Genomic DNA, 22,519 nt, shown 5'->3' on the forward strand with positions numbered 1-22,519 from the left:
TGGAGCAAAACCATGATCTGCTGCCCACATGCCCCTATCTAGGGCATGTGGGCAATGGATCGCAGCTCTGCCCCGGCTCCAGATCACACTGTCACTGCTGTAAGATCCCAGCCCCAGATCAGCTCCCTGCCCAGCTGCACACCCTGCCAGCACTGCGGAGGCCGATTTCCATGGAAACCCTTGCCCTGTGGTGTCACAGCCCCGCAGCTGCTGGGGTCTCCATGGAAACTGGCTGCAGCAACGCAGGCAGGGTCTGCTGGGAAAAGGAGTCTGCCATGGGCCCAATCCAGCCTGTGGGCTGGACTCTGCCCACACCCATTCTAGATATATCTGGTTCATGCTTCCCCTCTATAACATCCACTTCTGATGCTGTTGGAGATAGGATGCTAGTTTGACCTAGTATGGCATTTCTTACGTTCTTATATACTCAGGATGGGACAGTGGGCTTGCACTTCTCTAGGATCCCAGGTTTTGTCCCTGGAGAAATCCAAAAAGAGAAAGAGAGAGAGAGAGTGTGCACGCATGCACAGGTATACCTATTTGCCTCTGTGCGTACAAGTATGCATCTCTGTGGGTGTGTCTACATACGCATTCACGCCAACTTAAATTTACTGGACAGTAAGTTACTGCGCAGTAAGCAGGAGTAGGTGGGCAACTATACAAGCAGGTGTTAAAGCGCATTAACGCTGCGTGTGGACTGACTTGGGACTAAAATTATTCCCAAGTCAGTTCACGCACACAGTGTTACTGTGAAGTAAGTTGTCTACATGTGTGTTACTGCGCAGTAACTAATCAGGCGTAAATTTGATACCTGCATGATGCAGATATCAAATTTACACTCAAGTCAGCATAAGTCACCATATGTACTGCACAGTACAGGTGTGCACGTGTAGACATGCACCTGTACTGCACAGTAATTTTGGTTACTGCGCAGTAAATGTGCACATGTATATGCACCCTGCGTGTGTATATTTCTTGATTTATAATGCACTTGTAAAAATATCTGAGATAAAACATATTAACCACTACATAATTAAATGATTAACTAACTGACTCATGATTACCTGGAACACTAAAAATTATACATCTCTAAACAACAGAAGAAACCCATCCCAAGTATGTATTGAGGTAAAAGCCAGCATAAACATAAGAGTCTTGCAATACATCCCAAAGGTCAACATCCCTGGGCTCTGTTGCACCAGTAGGGGTAAGATCCAGAGCTAATGTCTTTTCACAAAACATCCACAGCTCCAGATGCTCAGATCTGGAGCTGCTGGCTCTCTGGCCTTATCTGATCTTAACCATTCATAGAAGGAACAATAATTCGATAGCTAGATATTCCATATAAATAATACAAAAGAATGTTGTGTAATTAAGCTCTGGTAAGCCAAGAAATACCAAAGTTAAGGTTGCTCGCATACGTTTAACTCTATTCCCTTATGATATAATGTTCACTTACACACAGCATCTCAAATAACTTAGTTAATAACAAACAACCTTTTTCAATAACCTCTGATAACCTCTAGTATTTTCTCTTTCAGTTGGACAGAGTCCACAAAACAAGATGAAGAGCACTGCCTGCTCATTGCTTCTCAGACTGTGTATTGCCTTACCAGTCATTGAAAAACAGCACATAATTGTGTAGTAAAGTATGCAAACAAGGGCCAGAGTAAGGTCGGAGCAGGCACACTTAGGTTTGCTTGTTCCTGCCTTTGAGTGCTTAACCATACAATTGTAATGTTTTTCTGATGTATTTTTTAAATAACTTTCAAAAGAAGAGAACAGGGTAAGACAAGAGTCCTGTTCTTTGTAATTTTGTAGCAGGGCCATAAATGTCTCAGGGAGTTACTACAGATAACTGAGGCCAGGTCTGCAGCTCAGGCTTCTAACACAGAGCATGTGAGCGTGGGGCCCAAGACCTCTGGCCTTGGGGCTTACACGTAGGATACCTGCCAGAGATTTGGGAGTACCTAAAACCCTGGACTGATGAGTCTGGGAGGTAGGATACTCCTTGTCACCACAAACTTGAACAGTTCAGCTCTGCTAAGTCCAAATCTGGAACTCCATTCAGAACTGATTTGGCCCCGGAAGGATTTTTTTTTTAAGCAGTACCAACCGGAGGCTCTCATGCACCAAATTTATAGTATCAAAACTGCATTTCAGTGCCACAGCTTGTTTCACTCCAGGAGTGGCTTTAATCTCTGAGTTCAAAGGGTAGTATTACCAAGGTGATGGCATTCACATTACGGGTGATATGTCCTATATGTAAAGCACTCCTACTGTAGACATAGTTTGATTGTTTTGTTGGCAATGGAAAGGTGACAAAAATATGTGATACTTCCATTAACTTCCGATTTCCATGCTTTTGGGACATGCTTAATTATGCAGCCTGAACTGTCATTAACCCAGGTTTTGTCTCGGCTAATGTAGGCAAACAGTCCCTGAAATGCTCAGTACTGCACGTCTTGTACCCTCAAAACAAGAACTGCTGAACGTGGACATGCTGCAGCAGCAGCTTTGTGTCCCACACCTTTGCTCCAGTCAACATGCTTCTTAGGAGACCCCTCACCTTCCCAAGAATTCCTGAAAGCGGGAGACTCCAGCTCAGCTCTACTTACTCCCATGTAATTTAGTATAAACTTTATGGCCATGAGTTTAATTAAAGGGGGGACTGTACTGAAGTGGTGAAGCCAAGAATGAGTTGTACAGATCATGGACACCAAGTACCCCTTTGTGTTGCACACACAGTCGTGCACTCTGAACATCTGCCGCAGAACAGCTGCCTGAGGCTTGTTTAAACACGTTATTGATGCTATTTCCATATCTGCTCCTTGTATAGGAACCGTGGCTCACCCCATAAACCCCGCTAAACACATTCTGAGAAAGAGCACTCAGGCAGCCCCCTGCCATTGTCTCTCTCTACAGAACAGCTCGAGAGCTTGCTATCCACAAGGCCTGGAAGCAGGTGCATCTGCTGCATCCGCTGGAGTCCTTTTCCCCATGCTATGAAAACCACCACTTCTCCACCCCCCTGAAATCGCGGGTTATCTAAACAACTGTCTGTCACCAGCCTCCAAGGATCAGGGGCCAGGGCAGCAACACCAGGAACAGCCCCCAAGTTCATCGAGTTTCCTGCTCTACTCACTAGTTTACCTGGCTGCACTCTGCCCTTGAAGAAGAGCAGTGCACAGGTCCTGTGTGCCCTTGCGGCTGGTGCCAGTGCCCCCAGCGCAGACGCCCGCCCCTTCCAGCCCAGTCCCGGGTGACCGCAGGCCACAGCAAGGGGTCTGTGTGCAGCCACCTCCAGACAATGGGCTGGTCAGGCCTCACAGGAGCACAGCAGCCCCAGCAAGGCAGGACCGGCACAGTAATGTAAACTGCTGCAAAAAAATCACAAGACTCGCAATTTCTAAGTCAAAATAACTCCAACTCATGATCTCCTGAAAGAACCCTCAAATCTAGACTTTTTTCTTCTGGTGCGTGGTGGGGAAGGGACCGGGGGAGCAGATCAAGGCTCCCATAATGAGGAAGAGATGGGGCAGGGGCAGGGGCTGGGGTGAATGGGGCCCTGGGGTCAGGGCAGGTCATGTGACAGAGCCCCGAGAGGCTTGTCCAGAGGGGGGGGGGGGCATGGCTCCCCACAGGTGTGCACACCCCTGAGGGAGGCATGGGGGCATACGCCCCTTGGGACTGTATGCAGCAGTAAGTATGCAGCCTTTGCCCCAGGAGCTCCGCCCTGTGACACCAGTGTGCCTAGGCAGGGGATGCACGGTGCAGCCAGCAGGCAGCCAGCAGGCAGTTTGGCTGTGCACCTCCCCTCCCCTCCCGGTGGGTGGCAGCGCAGCTCCCAGGGCAAAAGCACCAGGGCACAGAGCCCCAGCCCGCCTCTGCCCGGCGGGGGATACATGCCAGCGACGTCTCCCGCCGGGGGTGCACGCACCTGCTGGGAGCTGCACCCCCGCGTCCCCCGCGGAGCCGCCCGCGGCTGTTACACAGCCCGCCACGGCGCTGGGGCCCCATTCACCGCAGCCGCTTTCCCCTCCACTTGGGGGGGGGTGCGGGGTGCGCGCGCGCTCACACCCAGGGCACGGCCGTCCCAGCCCTGCTGCAGCCCCTCACTCCTGACCCACAGCACCACGTATCCTGCCAGGGCAAGGGGGACCCCCGTCACAAACAGCCCCCCACAAAACCACCCGGAATCTCATGATTTACGGGCCAAATCTCTTGATTTGGAAGAGTCTGCCTCGTGATCGCGGACGGCCCGGGGGCGCCCCCCGAGGGCATCGGCGCGCGGCGCCCGCGGCCCCGCCCAGACTCCGCCCCCGGCGCCGACGCACCGCCCCCTCCCGCGGCCCCAATGCGGAGCGCGGGGCGGGGCTGCCGGCCCCGCCCACCCGCGCTATAAGGCGGGCGCAGAGCGGCTCTCCCGGCTGTGGGGACGCGGGTGCTGTGCCCGGGACAGCGCAGCCGTCGAGCGCCGCGGACCTGCCGCCGGTACGTGCCCCTGCCTCCCCACCCCCCCTCCCCTCCCCGGCCCGGCGCGCCCGGGTTGCGCTTCTCTCGGCCGCCGCTTTGTTCCGCGGAGCCGCTCGGGGCGGTTGGCTCCGCTCCGCGGCCCCGGGGGCTTCCGCGGCTGGTCCTGCGGGGGGCGCGCGGTGCCGCCTGGCCATGGAAGGGGCTTTCTCCTGACGAGGCCCTCTGACCTGTTCTCTTGTCTTCCAGTGAGCTGGTCCCCATGGCCGATCACATGATGATGTCCCTGAGCCACGGAGCAAGCGGGCTCCAGAACTACCGCCTGGGCATGAACGGGCTGCAGGGGCCCCCGCAGCACGGGCAACACGTGTTACGGACTCTACCTGCCACGGGGCAGATGATGCAGTATGGCGGGGCCGGCATGGACGGTGCTATGAGAGCACGACCCAGCATCAGCGGACCCATGGGCCACCACCAAATGCCCGGCGCGATGATGTTCAGCAGCCCCAGCCAGCAGCAGCAGTACATGGGATCTGTGGGCACTCAGCAGCTCATGGCCAGCATGCACCTACAAAAACTCAACACCCAGTATCAAGGCCACCCTCTGATGGGCATGAGCAATGGTCCTATGGGAGCAGGTCCACAGCAGTACAGGGTGGGCCCCACCCAGCACCCTGGCATGCAGCATATGCCCTCGCCGGCTCTGACTTTGAACATTATGGACACTGATCTCATAGATGAGGAGGTTTTGACATCTCTAGTCTTGGAGCTGGGTTTGGACCGGATTCAGGAGCTGCCTGAACTCTTCTTGGGACAAAACGAGTTTGACTTCATTTCGGACTTCGTCAGCAAACAACAGCCCAGTGCCATCAGCTGCTGAAGGGCTTTGCATTCAGTCCTTGTTCTTTTGTTGGTTTTTTGATTTTTTTTCCCCTCCCCCCACCCCTTTCTTTTTCCCTTGCCCCCCTTACAGTTTCTCCTTTTGCCCCTGTCCCTCCCATGCTCCCCCTCCCTAAACACTTGACAGACAATCATTGGACAATGATGGCTTGCACTAGATTGCTTGTATTTTTTTTTTTCCTGTGTGGGGGCAGCCTTTCTTGTTTTTAAGGGTGGGGAGAAGAAGGGGAAACTGTTTTTGATGGACTGAAATGCAGACTGAGCGGTCTTGTTTTCTTTTAGTCATCCCAAATGGCATTAACAGGATTTCTGTCTCCGGTAGAAACAATGGACTTGTGACTTTCCGTAATTAAGCTTCCAGTTGCAGGAGGCAGAGGCACAGCTAGCTGGGTTTGCCTGAGCACTCTGAATTGCCAGTGAAGTTGACAAAATCATCTCTGTGCCTGAGCTGCTGCTGTCTCACCTTGCAGAGAAGGGGTAGGGCTTGGCTTTTGCTGTCAAACATTATGATTTTTTTTTTTTTTTTTCCTCCCTCCATAAAATCAAATCTCTTATTAGCCTTCGGAGATGAAGGGAAACAGGTTTTGAATGGTCTCTACTTCTAACTTGAAAAGGGATCATTATTTATGCCCTCTGTTGGTTCTGACCGTCTTAGCGGTGTACTCGTCTGTAAAGCTAGTAGGTGGGTTGTTTTTAGGCATAAAGTGGAGCTAGACTGCAGCTTTAAGTCCTGTGCCTCTGAAACCAAATGCAATCCATGTCCCTATATAATCCCTGATGTAAACTTTTATTTATAATTTTCCCCCCCCCCCGATTATTTATTTGCAAGGGCTCCATTTGGCATTTGACTTTGAGACTGTCAGGGGAATGACAAAAGGAGAGTACAGCTTTAAGATGATCATGGCTGTTTGAAAACTAGTCCAGCAATTTTTAAAAGCCTTATGGACTGTTTCAACAGCAGAATTGTCATGAATGTGCATAGCCATGTAAATGCAGCACCTGCCCTGATGCAATAAAGGGTGACTTGGTTTTTAATTACATCTGTCAGAAAAGGTAAAATGTTAATGCTAGCTGGGTTTTTTTATTTTCCCTTCTGTCTCTTGTTTCCAGGTCCTTTGCAAAGTGGAAAGCTAATTGGCAACTCCTAGTTGCTACTGCCCCCTGCTGCTGATAGCACATGGCAGCACATCACTGCTGATTGACTTAGTGATTTAATGTACAGTACAGACGATTTTTATTTTATTTTATTTTTTTTTCCAAATAAAAGCTAAAGCCGCATTGACCTTCATGTTTTGGTAGTGGTGTCTGTCTACCCAGCTGTGCTCAGGGCATCATTTGGCATTGGCAAATAGTTTCTTGCAAAGTTCTTCCCACCAGTGGACTTCTGATTCAGGCTGTGGCAAATCTGGCCTTGCTGTATTGGTATTTGAATGAAGGACATACTATTGAAGCCCTTAAACACCGCATGGTTTCAATGAAAGGACTCCTAAATCCCTAGTAGCTACATTTTTAAGAGGGCAAATTCTTGTGTTTTGATCCTTTCCAAAATGTGGCTTGTACCCATTAGAATTGGCTATATGAGATGGGATATGAACTACTGGTGGATTGCTTCTCCTGTTTTGTGGACTAAGTCAACACTAAGTCAACTGTTTTGTGGACTAAGTCAACTCTTGTTGGTAGGTTTAGGCTGGAGAGAGAGATTCCCTGACAGCTCTGCTGGCAAAAACCCTTAATGTGGATGCAGTTGTACTATCAAAACTGTAGCTGTTATAGTGTTTTTGTTTTTGGGTTTGTTTTTTTTTTCTGGTCTTGCAAGGGTGCTCTTATTATACTGGGTACCACGTTCATCTGCACTAGAAGCTCCTTGCTGGTACAGTCTGTATTCTGATAATAGAGCTTTTTCTGATGCAGACATGGCCTTTGACTCCTGCGGTTGATGAAGGGGCTATGGTGTGTTTTTTTTTTTTTCTGAAGAGTTTGCTGCCCAATGCTTCCCTGTGAAAACCAAAACACCATGTAAGCAACCTGCCCTGCCTCCAGAACAATAAAATTAGACCTCTAGGTGCTCACATATCATTCTGCAAACAGTCACTTCTCCTCTACAAGATTCCTTCCCTCTGCCAATTCTTCTAAACATATTTACTACCTGCTATCGAGTGAAACAGCATGCGACACAGTTACCTGGAATACTGTAGCAACTGGCAGTTGCTACCAGAATGCTCAGCAATGGGGGGGAAAAATGTTTGGTCTTTCCAGGTTTAATTGAATGCTAATGAAAAAGACCCTTCTAAGTTTAAAAAACAAAACAACCACACTTACTGCATGGTTAAGAGCTTAGCTATGGACAGGTTGCATTGCAGTATGGGGATGTGGCGGCAGCACCACAAAAACTTGGTGAGAAGGGTGTGCAGATGGTCTAGGGACCTGGCTGGAGAGCTACACAGCCACCTCAAGGCTGAGCCCTCCAGACAGGGGGTGATAGTGAGATGCACCTTGGCTCCCTATGGCCCTGAGGAAGCATGATTATTGACAGCTGGGAAAAGAGACAGGCTATCCATAATCAGCTGGCATCTTCTGAAAAGTGGCCAAGGAGATTTACCAGCAGCTTGAGAGAAGTGATTATTCCCCTCTATTTAGCACTGGTGAGGCCACATCTGGAGTACTATGTCCAGTTTTGGGTCCCCTACTACAGAAAGGATGTGGACAAATTGGAGAGAGTCCAGCAGAGAGCAACACACATGAGTAGGGGGCTGGGGCACATGACTTATGCAGCGAGGCTGAGGGAACTGGGCTTATTTAGTCTGGAAAAGAGAAAACTGAGGGGGGATTTGATAGCAACTTTCACCTACTTGACAGGTGGTTGCAAAGAGGATGGAACTGGATTGTTCTCAGTGGTGGCAGATGACAGAACAAGAAGCAATGGTCTCAAGTTGCAGCAAGGGAAGTTTAAGATACATGTTAGGAAAAACTTTCAGTAGGAGGGAGTAAAGCACTAGAACAGGTTATCTAGAGAGGATGTGGACTTTCCATCCTTAGAGGCTTTTAAGACTCTGCTAGACAAAGCCTTGGCTGGGATGATCTGGTTGGGGATGCTCCTGCTTTGAGCAGGGGGGTGGACTAGATGACCTGAGGTCCCTTTCAAACTTAATTTTCTATAATTCTGTGACAGTCTCTCTTCCCTGCAGGTGTGGCTGGGGCAAGAATAACTGCTTTCCTTGCCACTACCACAGCCCCAGGTCCCCCTTCTCCCTCATTGGCAGAGCAGACAGCTGGGTTGGGTGGGTGGGTGAGTGGGTGGGAGTTAGGGTTAGGGTGAGGAAATTCCTGCTTCATTTTGAACAGTCTTGGAGAGCTAAGACTGTGCAAGTGGCTGCAGAAGAAGATTCCCTGCAGGGCTCCCTGACTGCTTGCTGCTGTAGGGTGTGGGGGGGAGGGGTGCTATCAGGGAACCAACCTACTCTCCCTTTTGCCTTCCCCCTGGGGACAGTGAGTGACAGGCTGTGAGATACTGGGGGAGTCCTGTCCTAGGGAGCCCCTTTGCACTATGTGTATCTAAACTAAGAAACAATGAGTTCTGAAGAGCTAACAGTAGCAGAATCACTTGTTTTCTTTCTGCTACAAACTACCTCTGTGTTGGTTCTTTAGTAATGGCTTAAAGGGTGTTCAGACAGGTGTAAAGAAGGCTTGAAAATGCTGTGCTGCCCCAGGTTCTCTCTCTCTTACAGGGTGTCAAGCATCTGGCCTGTGGAGCCATGTGATCCAGCCCATGGGTCTCAGACTAACCTCAGGCACCGCATGGCACATGTGAACCCTGGCCCTGTGCACTGCATGCAGCCCATGTCCCAGACTGATCCCCTGCCCTGTGTGCAGCACTGGATCCAGCCTGCACACTGCATGCAACACAAGCCCCAGAGTGGGGCCAGCACATGCAGCATGCCATGGGCAGGCTGGACCCAGTGCCACAGGTGCTATATGCAGGATGGGGAGCAGCCCAGCAACACTCATCTGCCCCTCAGGGTGGGATAAGCATGATGCCCCTATCTTACGTGTTAAAATACAGAGTAGCTTCACTTCATGTGTGTGTTTGCCAGTACTAGCTCAAATTCTAATGCATTATTTTCTAATGCACAAAAGGAGCCTTAATATTTTGGCTTCTATGACAGTCAATTAGACTTATGTTTCTAGATACCTGAATCACTCTGACAAATTTGAATTAGACTCCTAAATCACTTAAGTGCATTGGAAATTTTAACCTAGTCTCAAAAATGATTAAAATAAACTCAGCCCTACATTCTCAAGGCTACCACCTTAGGTGGCAACTCATCACCATCCTGGATAGCCAGGATGTGAATACAGTCCCCTACAAGGAAAACTGAAGTATGGCTCAGTGCAGTGGCTACTGTTGAGCCCTCTTAACTTGCTTTTTGCCGTGTCACAAAGTTAAGCGGGAAGGGCAACCACACAGTTTACTAGGGAGGGACAGGCTACAATTAGATCTGGACAGGTTACAGGGGTGGGCAGATCAGAATAGGATGGGATTCAATATTGACAAGTACAAGGTACTGCACCTAAGGAGGAGAAAGCAGCAGCATACCTACGGGCTGGGGAACTCGCTTCTCATCAGCACAGAGGCAGAAAAGGATCTTGGAGTCACTATTGATTTCAAGATGAACATGGGCCACCAATGTGGGGACACAGTAAGGCTGACGGCACCTTGTCATGCATCCACAAATGCATCATGAGCAGGTTCAAGGAGGTGATCCTCCCCTTCTATGTGACATTGGTCAGGCCACAGTTGGAGTATACTGCATCCAGTTCTGGGTGCCGCACTTCAGGAAGGATGTAGACAGTATTGAGAGGGTCCAGAGGAGGGCCACTAGCATGGTCAGGGGGCAGCAGGGCAGGCCCTACAAGGAGAGGCTACGGGACCTGAACCTGTTCAGCCTCCACAAGAGAAGGCCGAGAGGGGATCTGGTGGCCGTCTATAACCTTACCAGGAGGGACCTGCGGGGAACAGGAGGGTCCCTGTTCCCCCAAACACTACTAGGAGTAACAAGGAATAACAGCCATAAGTTGACTGAGAGTAGGTTCAGGCTGGACATTAGGAAGCACGACTTCACAGCCAGGGCAGCTAGGATCTGGAACCAACTTCCAAGAGAAGTGGTGCTCACTCCTACCCTGGGGGTTTTCGAAAGGAGGATAGATAATCACCTAGCTGCGGTCATTTGACCCCCAGGACTCTTTCCTGCTCATGGCAGGGGGTCGGACTTGATCTGCTCAGGTCCCTTCCGACCCTACCAACTATGAAACTACGAAACTATGAAAAAGTCTCCAGTTCAAACAATTGCTTTAATGTTTCTATCTTCAGGAGACATTTTTCTCTAACATTCCCCATCTAACAGGGATAGCTATTATCTAATGCCAGTATCATCTGTAGATACAAAAGTAACTATCCTTGAAAACTTCAGCCACTTTTTTGGCAGAGGTACCCCACTTCTGCAGAGTGGGGAGATAGTTCTGTCATAGCTCAGCACTTGGGAGATGGTATATGTAGATCCTTTTCCTACCCACACAGCTGCATCAGAGGTGCACAGAGCCTCATGAAGCATCTGAATATGTATTCATGGGCTCTAGCAATTTGGTAGTGGCAGTTGCTAGCTGCAGCCAAACAATCTGCTGGAAGTAGGCTAAAGCTACTTGAAGCTCAAATCATAAAAACTAGGCTTTGAAGGAGAAATGCAGAGTAGCGGCAGGGATCCCCTGCCCTGGCTGGTGGGAGTTGTTTGCTACACCAAACATCTCAGCATGCTTTTGGTTTTGAAAATAAACAGCCTCTTTCCAATGAATGGATGACACACAAACATTGATGTTTTGCAGTTTGAGCTGCATAGTCACCTGTTCGTTGTTATGGGTTGTAAATGAAGAACATGTATGCAGTCCTCATATACCTTCAGGCTACCTTTTAGCTATTCTAGAGAAAAACTATCAACAAAAATTTCTCCATATGGCTGGGGAATAGTCCTGGCAGTTTCCTATCACCTTGGACTAAGGAGGCAGGGCCCAGTGAAATACCACCAGGCTGAATAAAGGGAGGATCCCTAACACATGGGGCTGGGAGCCTCCTATTTATTTACTTACTGGTTTTGAAGATAGTTACTCAAAGTTAGAAGAAGTGAGAAGTCAATGACTAGCTGAGTGTATCAGCAGTTCTCAGCCTGGAAGGAGTGCTGGTATTTCCCATTAAACACAAAGGTGAATAGAATAGGAGTTCTTGACAGCAACTTCATATTGTGTTATCAAGGGAAAAAAATTAAGTAGGCAGAGTACGCTTCTGCATGTACATATTAATGCAAAGCAATAAACTGCTGTACATATACTGGGGCTTATTGCTCCCAGGCAGCATGTTTACACCTGTGCTCGGGACCACAGCACGTAGAGCCAGGTCGGAGCAGCCCCAGCTAGCAGGGGTCCTCAGGGGTCAGCCTTCCAGCCCGGGACTGCTTTGATCCAGCTCAGTGTGCTGAAGCACCCTCAGGCCCCAGCCAGCCAGGTCAGCATCTACACATGCTTTGCCGTGCACAAAAAAACTCCACAGCAGGATAGACCTGAATCTCTTCAGTCTCTGCAAGAGGAGACTAAGGGGGGATCTTGTGGCTGCCTACAACTTTATCAGGGGCCACCAGCAGGGACTTGGGGAAAGTCTGTTCACCAGGGCCCCCCTTGGAGTCACCAGGAACAATGGCCACAAGCTGAGGGAGGATGGGTTTAGGTTAGATATTAGGAAGAACTACTTCACGGTAAGGGTGGCCAGAGCCTGGAATAGGCTTCCCAGAGAGGTGGTGCTCTCACCTTCCCTGGAAATCTTCAAGAGGAGACTGGATAGGCACCTGGCTGGGGTCTTATGATCCCTGCCACTCCCAGTGCTCCTTCCTGCCCATGGCAGGGGATCGGACTACATGATCTGTCTAGGTCCCTTCCCACTCATTGATTCGATGATTCTATGATACTTGTATTTACAGGTACTAACCTGCTGTGGAGATTATTAGTTTCTTGTGTCCTAATAGGGCTGCACATGTAGATGCAGAGACATTTACTGTGGAGGTAATTAGGCAACTCCACAGTAAACGTGTCATGTAGATGGGCCCAAAAAGTAACTAAAGGCAGACTAAGTTACAGTCTGGTAACCTGCTGAGTTAGTCTTTATTTAATTCAGTGTAAAATCCCCGGGTCTCTCCTTACTAGCTGGGAAAAAAACACTCTAGATTTGCCTTCACATAAGTGCCATATCTTCAACTCAAAAGGAGTGTTAAGCCACATTCAAACCAGAGATGTTTCTGTGCCTCCTTCCTCTTTGGCATCATTCATCTCAGGACCTCAAAGTGCCTTCCTTGCATGCCCTTATAATGATCTCTTGCAGTAGTGCTGGGAGGGAGCAACTTTATAATAACAACTTGAATAATTTCAGGTTTCCCCAGAGGCCTGAAACGTAGTTCCAAACCAGTTATAGATTCCAGAAGTCTGGATTTCAAATGCCCTGTTCTAGCAGCTTAATGGCTATAACAAAGAACGCAAGAAATTTCCCGCTTGATATGGAGAACTTCAGAGTTTCAGACTGGAAGGAACTGAGTCCAGTCCCTTGCATTCATGGGCAATGGTTAATCCAAGGTACACAAGTGTGCACATGCAGGGGCATGCATCGGCCATGGGACAAACAGCACTGGCACATATTTGTGCCATGTGGCACATGGCAAAGTGACCTGGGTGGTATAGGCCAGGGAGGCTGAGGCCAGCACCTGTGTTGGTGCCAGCAGCCTTACCTGGATCCTGAGGGCTTCCCAGGGCAGCTGCAGTGCTGAGTCGGCCACTCAGAGCCTGGCTGGCAGCCAGTGCATGGCTCTAGCCAGCCAGGCTCATTTTCTGGCAGCACACACTGCTGCTGCATGCGGCCCACCATTTTTTTGAGCAGCACAGGATCTTCTGGTGTCAAAAAAACCTCCACACTGCAAATTAGCAGCACAACACATGGGTGCCCAGGCACCACGTGTGCTTTGCAGCAACTCAAACTGCTCTGAGGCACCACAAACCATACATGTGTGTTCACTGGGATGTGCCCATAATAACTACTTCAAACTCTCCCACACAACTACAAGGCATAATCCCCAATATATCAATCCCACCCTCTTGCATGTCATAAGTAAAAGCAGGGGAGATGAAGGCTCTGCTAATGTCCTACTGCTGCAATGACAGGGAAGTAGCTGTAGTTCATTAATCTGTATTTAGAAAATCTCAGAAGGCTACTAGAAAAAGCTAGGCTGGTAATGAACACTTGCTTCCAGATAAAACCCTTGAAGTGTTCCACAGTATAACTGAAAACTCCCACAGCAGCAGCTTGTTCCAGAATCCAAAAGGATCTATGTACTGTACATCACAAACCCTCTCTTATGTTTCAGAAGTGACCAAAAACCTGCAGAGCAGCAGCATGTATATGTAACTGAGCCTTGCACATCATACCTAATTAACATACAAGGTAATTTGGACTCCATAGTAATTTCATACAATATACGTTGTGTAAATGGTAAAGACACTTGGCAGGAAATGAAAAAGCCTAATCCAGGGGTGTAGGAAAATAGGAAATGATGTGACAGACTCAGGGTCAGTGGGGAAAAAAAAACACAGTCACTAGGACTAGGAGGAATTGTTATTTAAAGATTCCTGTTATTTAAAGAAGATATTTAAAAGTTTTAAAAAGGCTGGCTGTTTGGCAAGAATGGGTTTATTTGATAACTCGGTCAATGGCCAGCTCATCCGCACTGAGAGACTGGGAAGATGTAAAAGCTCATAGTATCAATCCTGACAAAAAGGTAGCAGTTTTACTCAATGAATAGGTGGGCCAAAACTTATAATACGCTGAAAGCTTAAGATTTCCTATTTAATAGAGAAACAAATAATTTGCTGAGATTGTGGAAATTCTGCAAAATCCCCTGTCCCCCACAGCCATAGCAACTGCAAAACGTTTCTTTTTTCAGCAAGAATCCCAAACCAGCTCGACCAGGGGTCACGTGAGGCTTGCTTCCTGAGCCTTGTTTGTAGGGCTGATCTGGTGGCATGTGGGTCAACACAAACTGTGGGGCTGCACCAGGGCCCAGGTGAAGGGGCTCTGTGAGTCAGATCTTTGACACTCCTGATATACAAAGACAAAGATTTCACTACTTCACTGGGCAGTTTCTCAAACTCTTCCTAAATATTGATGTTGTATTTTTAATTTCTGCATTTAACTTCCATCCATTGGTTCTTATCCTGACTTTCTCAATAAGTTACCACATTATTGCTCAGCCATTTCGCTCCATGAGAGAGTCATACACTTTAACTGGTGTTTCCAAATCCTCCCATGTTCATCATCATCTAACGCGTGAAAGCACGTACTTTACTAGCACTAATATTCACAGGAAATTCATTGCAAGTTTAAATACATTTGCTGAATTTCAGGTACTTTTTTCATTCCTAAAATTCACAGTTCATGATATCTCAATCAATTGTATGAGTCATTCAATTAGCAAACAGAAACAAAACCATGTGACTCAGGTAGTCAACACTGTACAGACTTCACATGGTGAATATTTGCAGCAATCTGTTGATGACCAAGACTGATCTGCTGCAGAAACTGGTGAACAATTTTCAATTATCAAAAAAAGAGGATGTCATTATTTTGTTGGCAGATAGAAAAATGAATTCCCATATCAGAGGGCAGAAGTTAATCACATTCATAAAATCATAGAAAATTAGGTTTGGAAGAAACCTCAGGAGGCCATCTAGTCCAACCTCCTGGTCAAAACAGGACCATCCCCAACTAGGTCATTCCAACCAAGGTTTTGTCTAGCCAGGTCTTAAAAATGTCCAAGGATGGAGACTCCACAACCTCTCTGGGTAATATGTTCCAGTGCTTTACTTATTCTCTTGGTGAGAAAGTTTATCCTAATATCGAACTTAAACTTTGCTTGCTGCAACTTGAGCCCATTGTTCCTTGTGTCATCTGCCACTACTGAGAACATTCCAGCTCCATCTGCTTTGGAACCACCCTGCATGTGGCTGAAGGCTGTTATTAATACCCTCCCCCCCCCCCCCCATTGTCATCTCTTCTGCAGACTAAATAAACCCAGTTCTCTCAGCCTTTCCTCAGAGACCATGTGCCCAAGCCCCCTAGCCATTTTCATTACCCTGCACTGAACTCTCTCCAATTTGTCCACATCATTTCTGCAGTGGAGGACCCAGAACTGGACACAGTACTCCAGTAGCCTCACCAGTGCTGAATAGGGGGAAAGAATCATTTCCCTCAATCTGCTGGCAATGCTCTTACCAGTGCAGCCCAGTATGCTATTAGCCTTCTTTGCAATAAGGGCACACTGTTGGCTCACATTCAGCTTACTGTCCTCTGTAACCCCCAGGTCCTTTTCTTCAGAGCTGCTGCTTAGCCAGTTGGTCCCCAGCCTGTATCAGTGCATGGGAGTCTTCCATCCTAAGTGCAGGACTATGCAGTTATCCTTATTGAATCTCATGAGATTTCTTTTGGTCCAATCCTCCAATTTGCTGAGGTCTCTCTGAATCCTAGCCCTACCCTCCAACGTATCTACTACTACTATCCCCAGATTTATCTTCCTAAATAATTTTACCTGACCAATTTGACAGGTAATAGAATCAGAACTACAGACCAGACCCCATTACTCACATTGTGTTGTACCCAGGTGAAGCTGCTCTCTGCTAGCAACAAACTTACTCAGGCTAAAAGAAAAGGGGCACCACTCCACTTCTCCCCAGTCAGTAACCTACCCCTAAAACAGCCTAAAACCTCAGTCCTGGTGGAATTAGTCACAAACCCTTTTGTAAGTCATTTGTGTAAATGTGGTATCTTGTATTAGACCAACTAAATAATTGGAAACAAAAATTTTTGCAAGCCTTCGGGTACAAACACCCTTCTTCAGGCAGAGGGAGAGTCTACAGTTGTATTGGGACTTTGCAAATCACAAGCACCAAGCTTTGTTTCTAATGAGTGGTATTTCCTGGTTAACTGGCTTATGTGTTGCCATGGTTGGCCTTGGAATCTGTCTGTAAAACAAGCTGTTTGTGTCTCTTGTTGTGCGGAAGCTGAATCAGAGGAAATATTTTGTGAACCTTTAAAGAAGGGTCTATTACCGAAAAATGCAAGGTTCTCCACCTTGGGGAGAAAAACCTGCAGCATCCTTATAGGCTCAGCAGCGCTACAGTGGCTAGCACTATGGAAGAAAGAGACTTGGGGGTCATCATTGACCATAAGATGAACATGAGCTTGCAATGCGGTGCTGCGGCTAGTAAAGCAACCAAAATGCTGGCTTGCATCCATACATGCTTCTCAAGCAAATCCCAGGACGTCATTCTCCCCTTGTACTCAGCCTTGGTGAGGCCACAGCTAGAGTACTGCATCCAGTTTTGGGCTCCACAATTCAAAAAGGATGTGGAGAAGCTTGAGAGGGTCCAGAGGAGAGCCACGCGCATGATCAGAGGTCAGGAAAACAGACCTTATGATGACAGGCTGAGAGCCATGGGGCTCTCTAGCCTGGAAAAGCACAGGCTCAGGGGTGATCTGCTGGCCACCTATATAAGTTTAGGAGGGGTGGCCACCAGGATCTGGGGGAACGTTTGTTCACCAGAGCGCCCCAAGGGATGACGAGGTCAAACAGTCATAATCTACTTCAAGACCATTTCAGGCTGGATAAAAGGAAGAATTTCTTTACTGTCTGAGCCCCCAAGGTCTGGAACAGCCTGCCATCGGAGGTGGTTCAGGCACCTACATTGAATACCTTCAGGAGCAAATTGGAGGCTTATCTTGCTGGGATCCTATGACCCCAGGTGACTTCCTGCCCTTTGCGCAGGGGGCTGGACTCAGTGATCTTCTGAGGTCCCTTCCAGCCCTAATGTCTATGAAATCTATGAAATAACAAGTGACAGGCCTTAATTCCAGAGGCTTTCTCCTATCTTTCTTACGACACAACTGATAGCTCCACCCAGACAAGTAACAGCCAGGTTTTGTGCCCTGGGCAGCATGGGAGTAGAGGCAGTAGGAAGAATTGGGCTGGCTGCAGCACCTAGGCCTAGGAGGTCCAGAGAGGGTAGCTGCTGATTATGTGCCCCCCCTATATGAGCACCCAGGGCAACTGGCTGCACCCCAAGGGAAACACTAGTACCCATGCAGGAAGGAGCAAGGCAGATGCCTGCCCTTGAGTTTGAAGGTGAAAGAACCTGTTCACTCACTAGTGGCCGTACAAACAAGATTGAGGAGCATGATATTTCTCAGCTTCTCTGGGAGTCTCATGCAGGCTAGTCCAAAAGAGCCAGCAGCCCCTATTCCTGGATACTGTGAAATGTGGGTGACTGTAGAGATGGCAGAAAGGCAGATAAGGGAAGAAGGAGGACCCATGGAATTACAGACTGATTAGCCTCACCTTGATACCTGGGACATTACTGGAGCATATCAAAAGGAAGTTTATTTACAAGCATCCCAGATAGGAAAGGCCAGTCATGAGCAGCCAGCATAGATTTACTATGAACAAATCATAGCAAACTGTTGTTAGGTTCACAATCCCTGCCCTGCTCCAGGTCTAGGGTGTCCTCCCCTTCTCACTTGCCTGCTACACATCAACGTATTTGTTTGCTCAAAAGGGAGGCTGCCATAGGGTCCTACAGCGAACCCCAGTTATTTTAGCTGCCAGCAGGTTCCTTCCAGATCCTGTTCTGGACTCAGTTCTGCCCTTCTCTGGCTAAGTGGGTCCTCCTGACCAGCTCACACCACACCACAGCACCTGTGGCCTTAAGGTGCCTATTACATGGCTCCACCTGCCCCTTACACCATGCCCATGCCTCACAGGTGTTACTGTGCCATTGCTCCCTTGTCAGGGCCTTGGGCTTCTCAGCCTCTGCCCCTCTTCTTTTGCTGGGCACTCTAGCTCCAGTCCACTATGCCAGACTGAGCTTCCAGGTTCCAGACCCTCTCTCTCTTCCCTGGATCCTGGGCCCCTGGCCCTGTTGTCACTTCTTCTCAGACACTCCTGGTCCTGTCCTTGCCCTGCTGTGGGCACTGAATCTACTCTGGCTCTGTTTGTCTGGGCCCCTGGTCCTGTCTCCACCCTGCTCTGGGCACAGCCTACTTTGGTTCTCTCTTGGCTGCTGCCTACTTTCAAGCCAAAGCCCACTCCGCGTCCTGGGCCCCTAACCCCTGGTGGGCTCAGGACACCTGCATACTTCAGGCACTATTGCGACCTCTGCCAACCCCTAACAGTCCCAAACCCAAACCACCAGATTAAACTGTAACAACAGAATAAGCACACAGGCCATAACATAAAACTAAATCCGCACTGAGTCCAAACATCAACAGTAACTTGCTGTCAAAGCAGACATGCTTCCTCTTGCCCTGGGTTACATTCCCCTGATAGCAAGTCTTCAATGCCTTTCATAGAATAGAATCATAGAAAAATAGGGCTGAAAGGGACCTCAGGAGGTTTGTCTAGTCCAACCCCCTGCTCAAAGTAGGACCATCCCCAACTAGCTCATCTCAGCTAAAGCTTTGTCTACCCAGGTTTTGAAAATCTCTAGGGATGGAGCTTCCACCACCTCTCTGGGTAACCTGTTCCAGTGCTTTACTACCCTCCTACTGAGAAAATTCTTCCTAATATCTAACCTACCAATGCAGCCCAGTATGTCATTAGCCTTCTTGGCAACAAGAGCACATTGCTGGCTCATATTCATCTCATTGTCCACTGTAATCCCCAGGTCCTTTTATGCAGAGCTGCTGCCCAGCCAGTCAGCCCCCAGCCTGTACCAGTGTATGGGATATTCCATCCTAAGTGCAGGACTTTGCACTTGTCCTTGTTGAACCTCATGAGATTTCTTTTGGCCCAATCCTCCAATTTGTCTAGGGCACTCTGAATCCCAGCCCTACCCTTCAATGTATCCACTACTCCCCACAGTTTGGTGTCATACAAAAACTTGCTGAAGGTGCACTCTGTGCCATCTTCCAGGTCATTGATGAAGCACCAACCCTTGGGGCACTCCACGTGATACCAGCTGTCAACTAGACATACAGCCATTGATTACTACCCTCTGAGCCCAATGATGTAGCCAGTTTTCTATCTACCTTACAGTCCATTCATCCAGCACATACTTCCTTAGCTTGCTTGGGAGAATGTTGTGGGAGACCATATCAAAAGCCTTGCTGAAGTCAAGGTATACCACATCCACCAGTCTCCCCACATCCACAGAGCAAGTCATTTCATCATAGAAGATAATCAGGTCAGTCAAGCATGACTTTGCCCCTAGTAAATTATGACAAGTGGGAACTCCCCGACCAGCACTGTGCTTGCCACCCACCTGTTTTTGGGCTATGCCACCTGCCTACTCTCCTGCCATGCCTTCGTCAAAGATAATTATGTTCACAATTAGGCAGGGGGCTGCCTTTCAACTGCCTTATTGACAAGGGCCAAATGTACATGCTCTAACCATCCCTATACATGCCCCACGCTTCGCAGATGTTGCTCACAGCTGTGCTAAGCTCCAGCCTGAGGCTGGGCCCAATTCATCACAGTAATGAGCCTCTCACATTCTGCCCTGCTAGGGCTCATACCACTTCCCTCTCACTGAGACCTCTCACGCTCCACCAGGTCTCACCCGGTCTCTTTCATCCCACCTTTCCTGGGCATCACTCGTACCACCCCTTCTCTCCTGGGGACCACATTCACCCTGCCCTCTCCCAAAGGGTCTTCAGGCTTGCTACTCTTCACTCCCCGGCCAGCAAGTGTGCAGCTTTTTGGGCATCTCCCACTACCCTCATCTGAGCGAGCACTGGGCAGTTTACACAATACTGTGTTGACTCCCCCCAGCTGCTTTCCATCAAGGAGCTGATGGCTCATCCCCTGTTCTCCTCACAGCTCCGCCACCGCTGCCCTCCAATTGGCTTCCAGCCCACCTGCAGCCTCAGGCACCCAAAGGCTTACCTGGACCTACCTCAGGCCCCCATGCTAGCTGGGCCTCCACTCAAGTCCCTGCCCACAGGGCCCCAACTCATGCCCTTCACTCACAGGGCTTCGTTACTGCCACTCTCTACTCCACCCCATACTCTGGGATCGAACACTTGTGCAGACTCAGGTGCCACTTGTTGGCATGCCTGGCCCACCACTCATTCCCTCTCACCAGGGCCTCAACTGACCCTCTCCAGGGTCTTCCACCCCTTCAAGCTCAGGTGCTTCTCAAGGTTTACCTGGCCTTCACTACTCCTCTTCAGGGACTTGCACCCCAATAGGCTCAGGTGTCCCTGGCCCCACTACTCCCACCGGTGTTATCATGTGACCCGCCAGATGGTGGGGGCAGGGTTTTAGGCACCCCAGGCCACTTTACACTGGGATGGTCCTCGAACCTGGCATTTCCTGGCCCTACCCCACCACAGGCAGGACCACCAGGCCTCCCTACCCCAGCAGGGTGCAGTTTTAAGTCACTCCCGGGACCAATGAGGTCTCCTTCTTCCCCATAGCCTCATCCTTACCTCTGAGCCGTTCTCAGAGCAGCAGCTCCTCTGGGAGCTGTTGCTTCCTCTGTGTCTGGCAGTAAACTGTTGCCTCCAGCCCTGCTCCTCAGGGCTGGGCCACACCTGTCTGCTACCTGATCCAGATCTTCAAGTGCTTTTGCCACCCACCTTCCCCCTTACAATGTTTATCAGGGAATGCCAAAAACAGGCTTCCCCGGGGCCTGCAATAGCCCTAAAGTGGCAAGCACCCCACTAGTGCTCCACCACATGAATCCATGCTGATTGTATCTAATCACTGTCTTCTCCTCCGAGTGCTTAGAAATGGATTTCATGAGCATCTGCTCCATGATTTTTCCAGGGGCTGAAGTGATGCTGACTTGTCTGTATTTCCCTGGATCCTCCTTCTTCCCTTTCTTTAAATATGGGCACTATGTTTGCCCTCTTCCAGTCATCTGGGACATCTCCTGATCACCATGAGTTTTTAGAGATGATGGCCAATGGCTCTGCAATCACATCAGTCAACTCCCTCAGCACCCTCATATGCATCCCATCCAGCCCCATGGACTTGTACATGTCCAGCTTTTCTAAGCAGTCCCTAACCTGTTCTTTCACCACTGAAGGCTTCTGACATTCAAACCCCAAACTGTGCTGCCCAGTGCAGTAGTCTGAAAGCTGACCTTGCATGTGAACAGAACCATCCTTAGGGGTGGGCAAGGCCCAGGGCACATCAGCCTGTGTGGGGCCCAGGGTGTTGGCGAACAGCTGGAGCTGGCAGTGCTTGGTGTGGCAGCAGAGCCAGTGGCGCTTGGCAGGTGTGACACATTGCAGCCACCATGGGGCCTATACAGCACTGTCCATGGGGCCCCCTAAAGCACGGAGCCCAGGGAAGTTGCCCCTCCCCCCCACCCCGGGATGGCCCTGCCTGTGAAGACTGAGGCAAATAAGGCACTGAGCACTTCAGGCTTTTCTACATCTTCTGTCACAAGGTTGGCTCCTCCATTCAGTAAGGGACCCACACTTTCCCTGATCCTCCTTGTGCTAATGACATACTTGTAGAAACCCCTTTTTGTTACCCTTCATGTCCCTTGCTAACTGCAACTCCAACTGCATTTTGGCCTTCCTAACTTCATCCCTACATGCCTGAGCAATGCTCCTATATTCTTCCCTAGTTATTTGTCCAAGTTTCCACTTCTTATAAGCTTCCTTTTATGATTTGTTTACTGAAGAGTTTCCTGCTAAGCCAAGCTGGTCTTCTACCATACTTACTAGTCTTCCTGCACATCAGGATGGTTTGTTCCCACACTCTCAGTAAAGCTTTTTTAAAGTACAACCAGCTCTCATGGTCTCCTCTCCCCCTCAGTCTGGCTTCCCAGGGGAGCCTGATCATCAATTCCCTGAGTGAGTCAAAGTCTGCTTTTCTGAAGTCCATAGTCCTTACTCTGCTGCTCTCCATCCTTCCTTTCCTCAGGATCCTGAATTCAATCATCTTTTGGTCACTGCTGCCCAACTTGTCATCCACTACTACATTCTCCACAAATTCTTCCCTGTTTGTGAGCAGCAGATCAAGAAAAGCATGGTCCCTAGTTGGCTGCTCCAGCACTT

At 49.1% G+C, this 22,519-nt stretch overlaps 1 protein-coding gene across 3 annotated transcripts in view; it reads left to right on the forward strand.

Annotated features, from left to right (window-relative positions):
* Nucleotides 1–4,355: 4,355 nt before the first annotated feature.
* Nucleotides 4,356–22,519, forward strand: part of CITED4 (Cbp/p300 interacting transactivator with ED-rich tail 4) — a 36,800-nt gene continuing 18,636 nt past the window's right edge. Inside the window, exons 1-3 of one of the 3 annotated variants that reach the window (XR_016443581.1) lie at nt 4,356–4,494; nt 4,723–5,850; nt 6,484–6,661. Coding sequence is in view for 1 of the 3 variants with exons in the window: in XM_090058127.1 (XP_089914253.1) it covers nt 4,736–5,353 (618 nt within the window). In the remaining 2 variants the exon portion in view is untranslated. Of the gene's footprint in view, nt 4,495–4,722; nt 6,662–22,519 lie in introns of those variants that run through there. The other 2 variants (XR_016443582.1, XM_090058127.1) reach the window with 2 other exon arrangements.

Source organism: Crocodylus siamensis, chromosome 7 (genome assembly GCF_052110815.1).
Source record: "Crocodylus siamensis isolate JL-2025a chromosome 7, ASM5211081v1, whole genome shotgun sequence".
NCBI classification, from domain to species: Eukaryota; Metazoa; Chordata; order Crocodylia; family Crocodylidae; genus Crocodylus; species Crocodylus siamensis.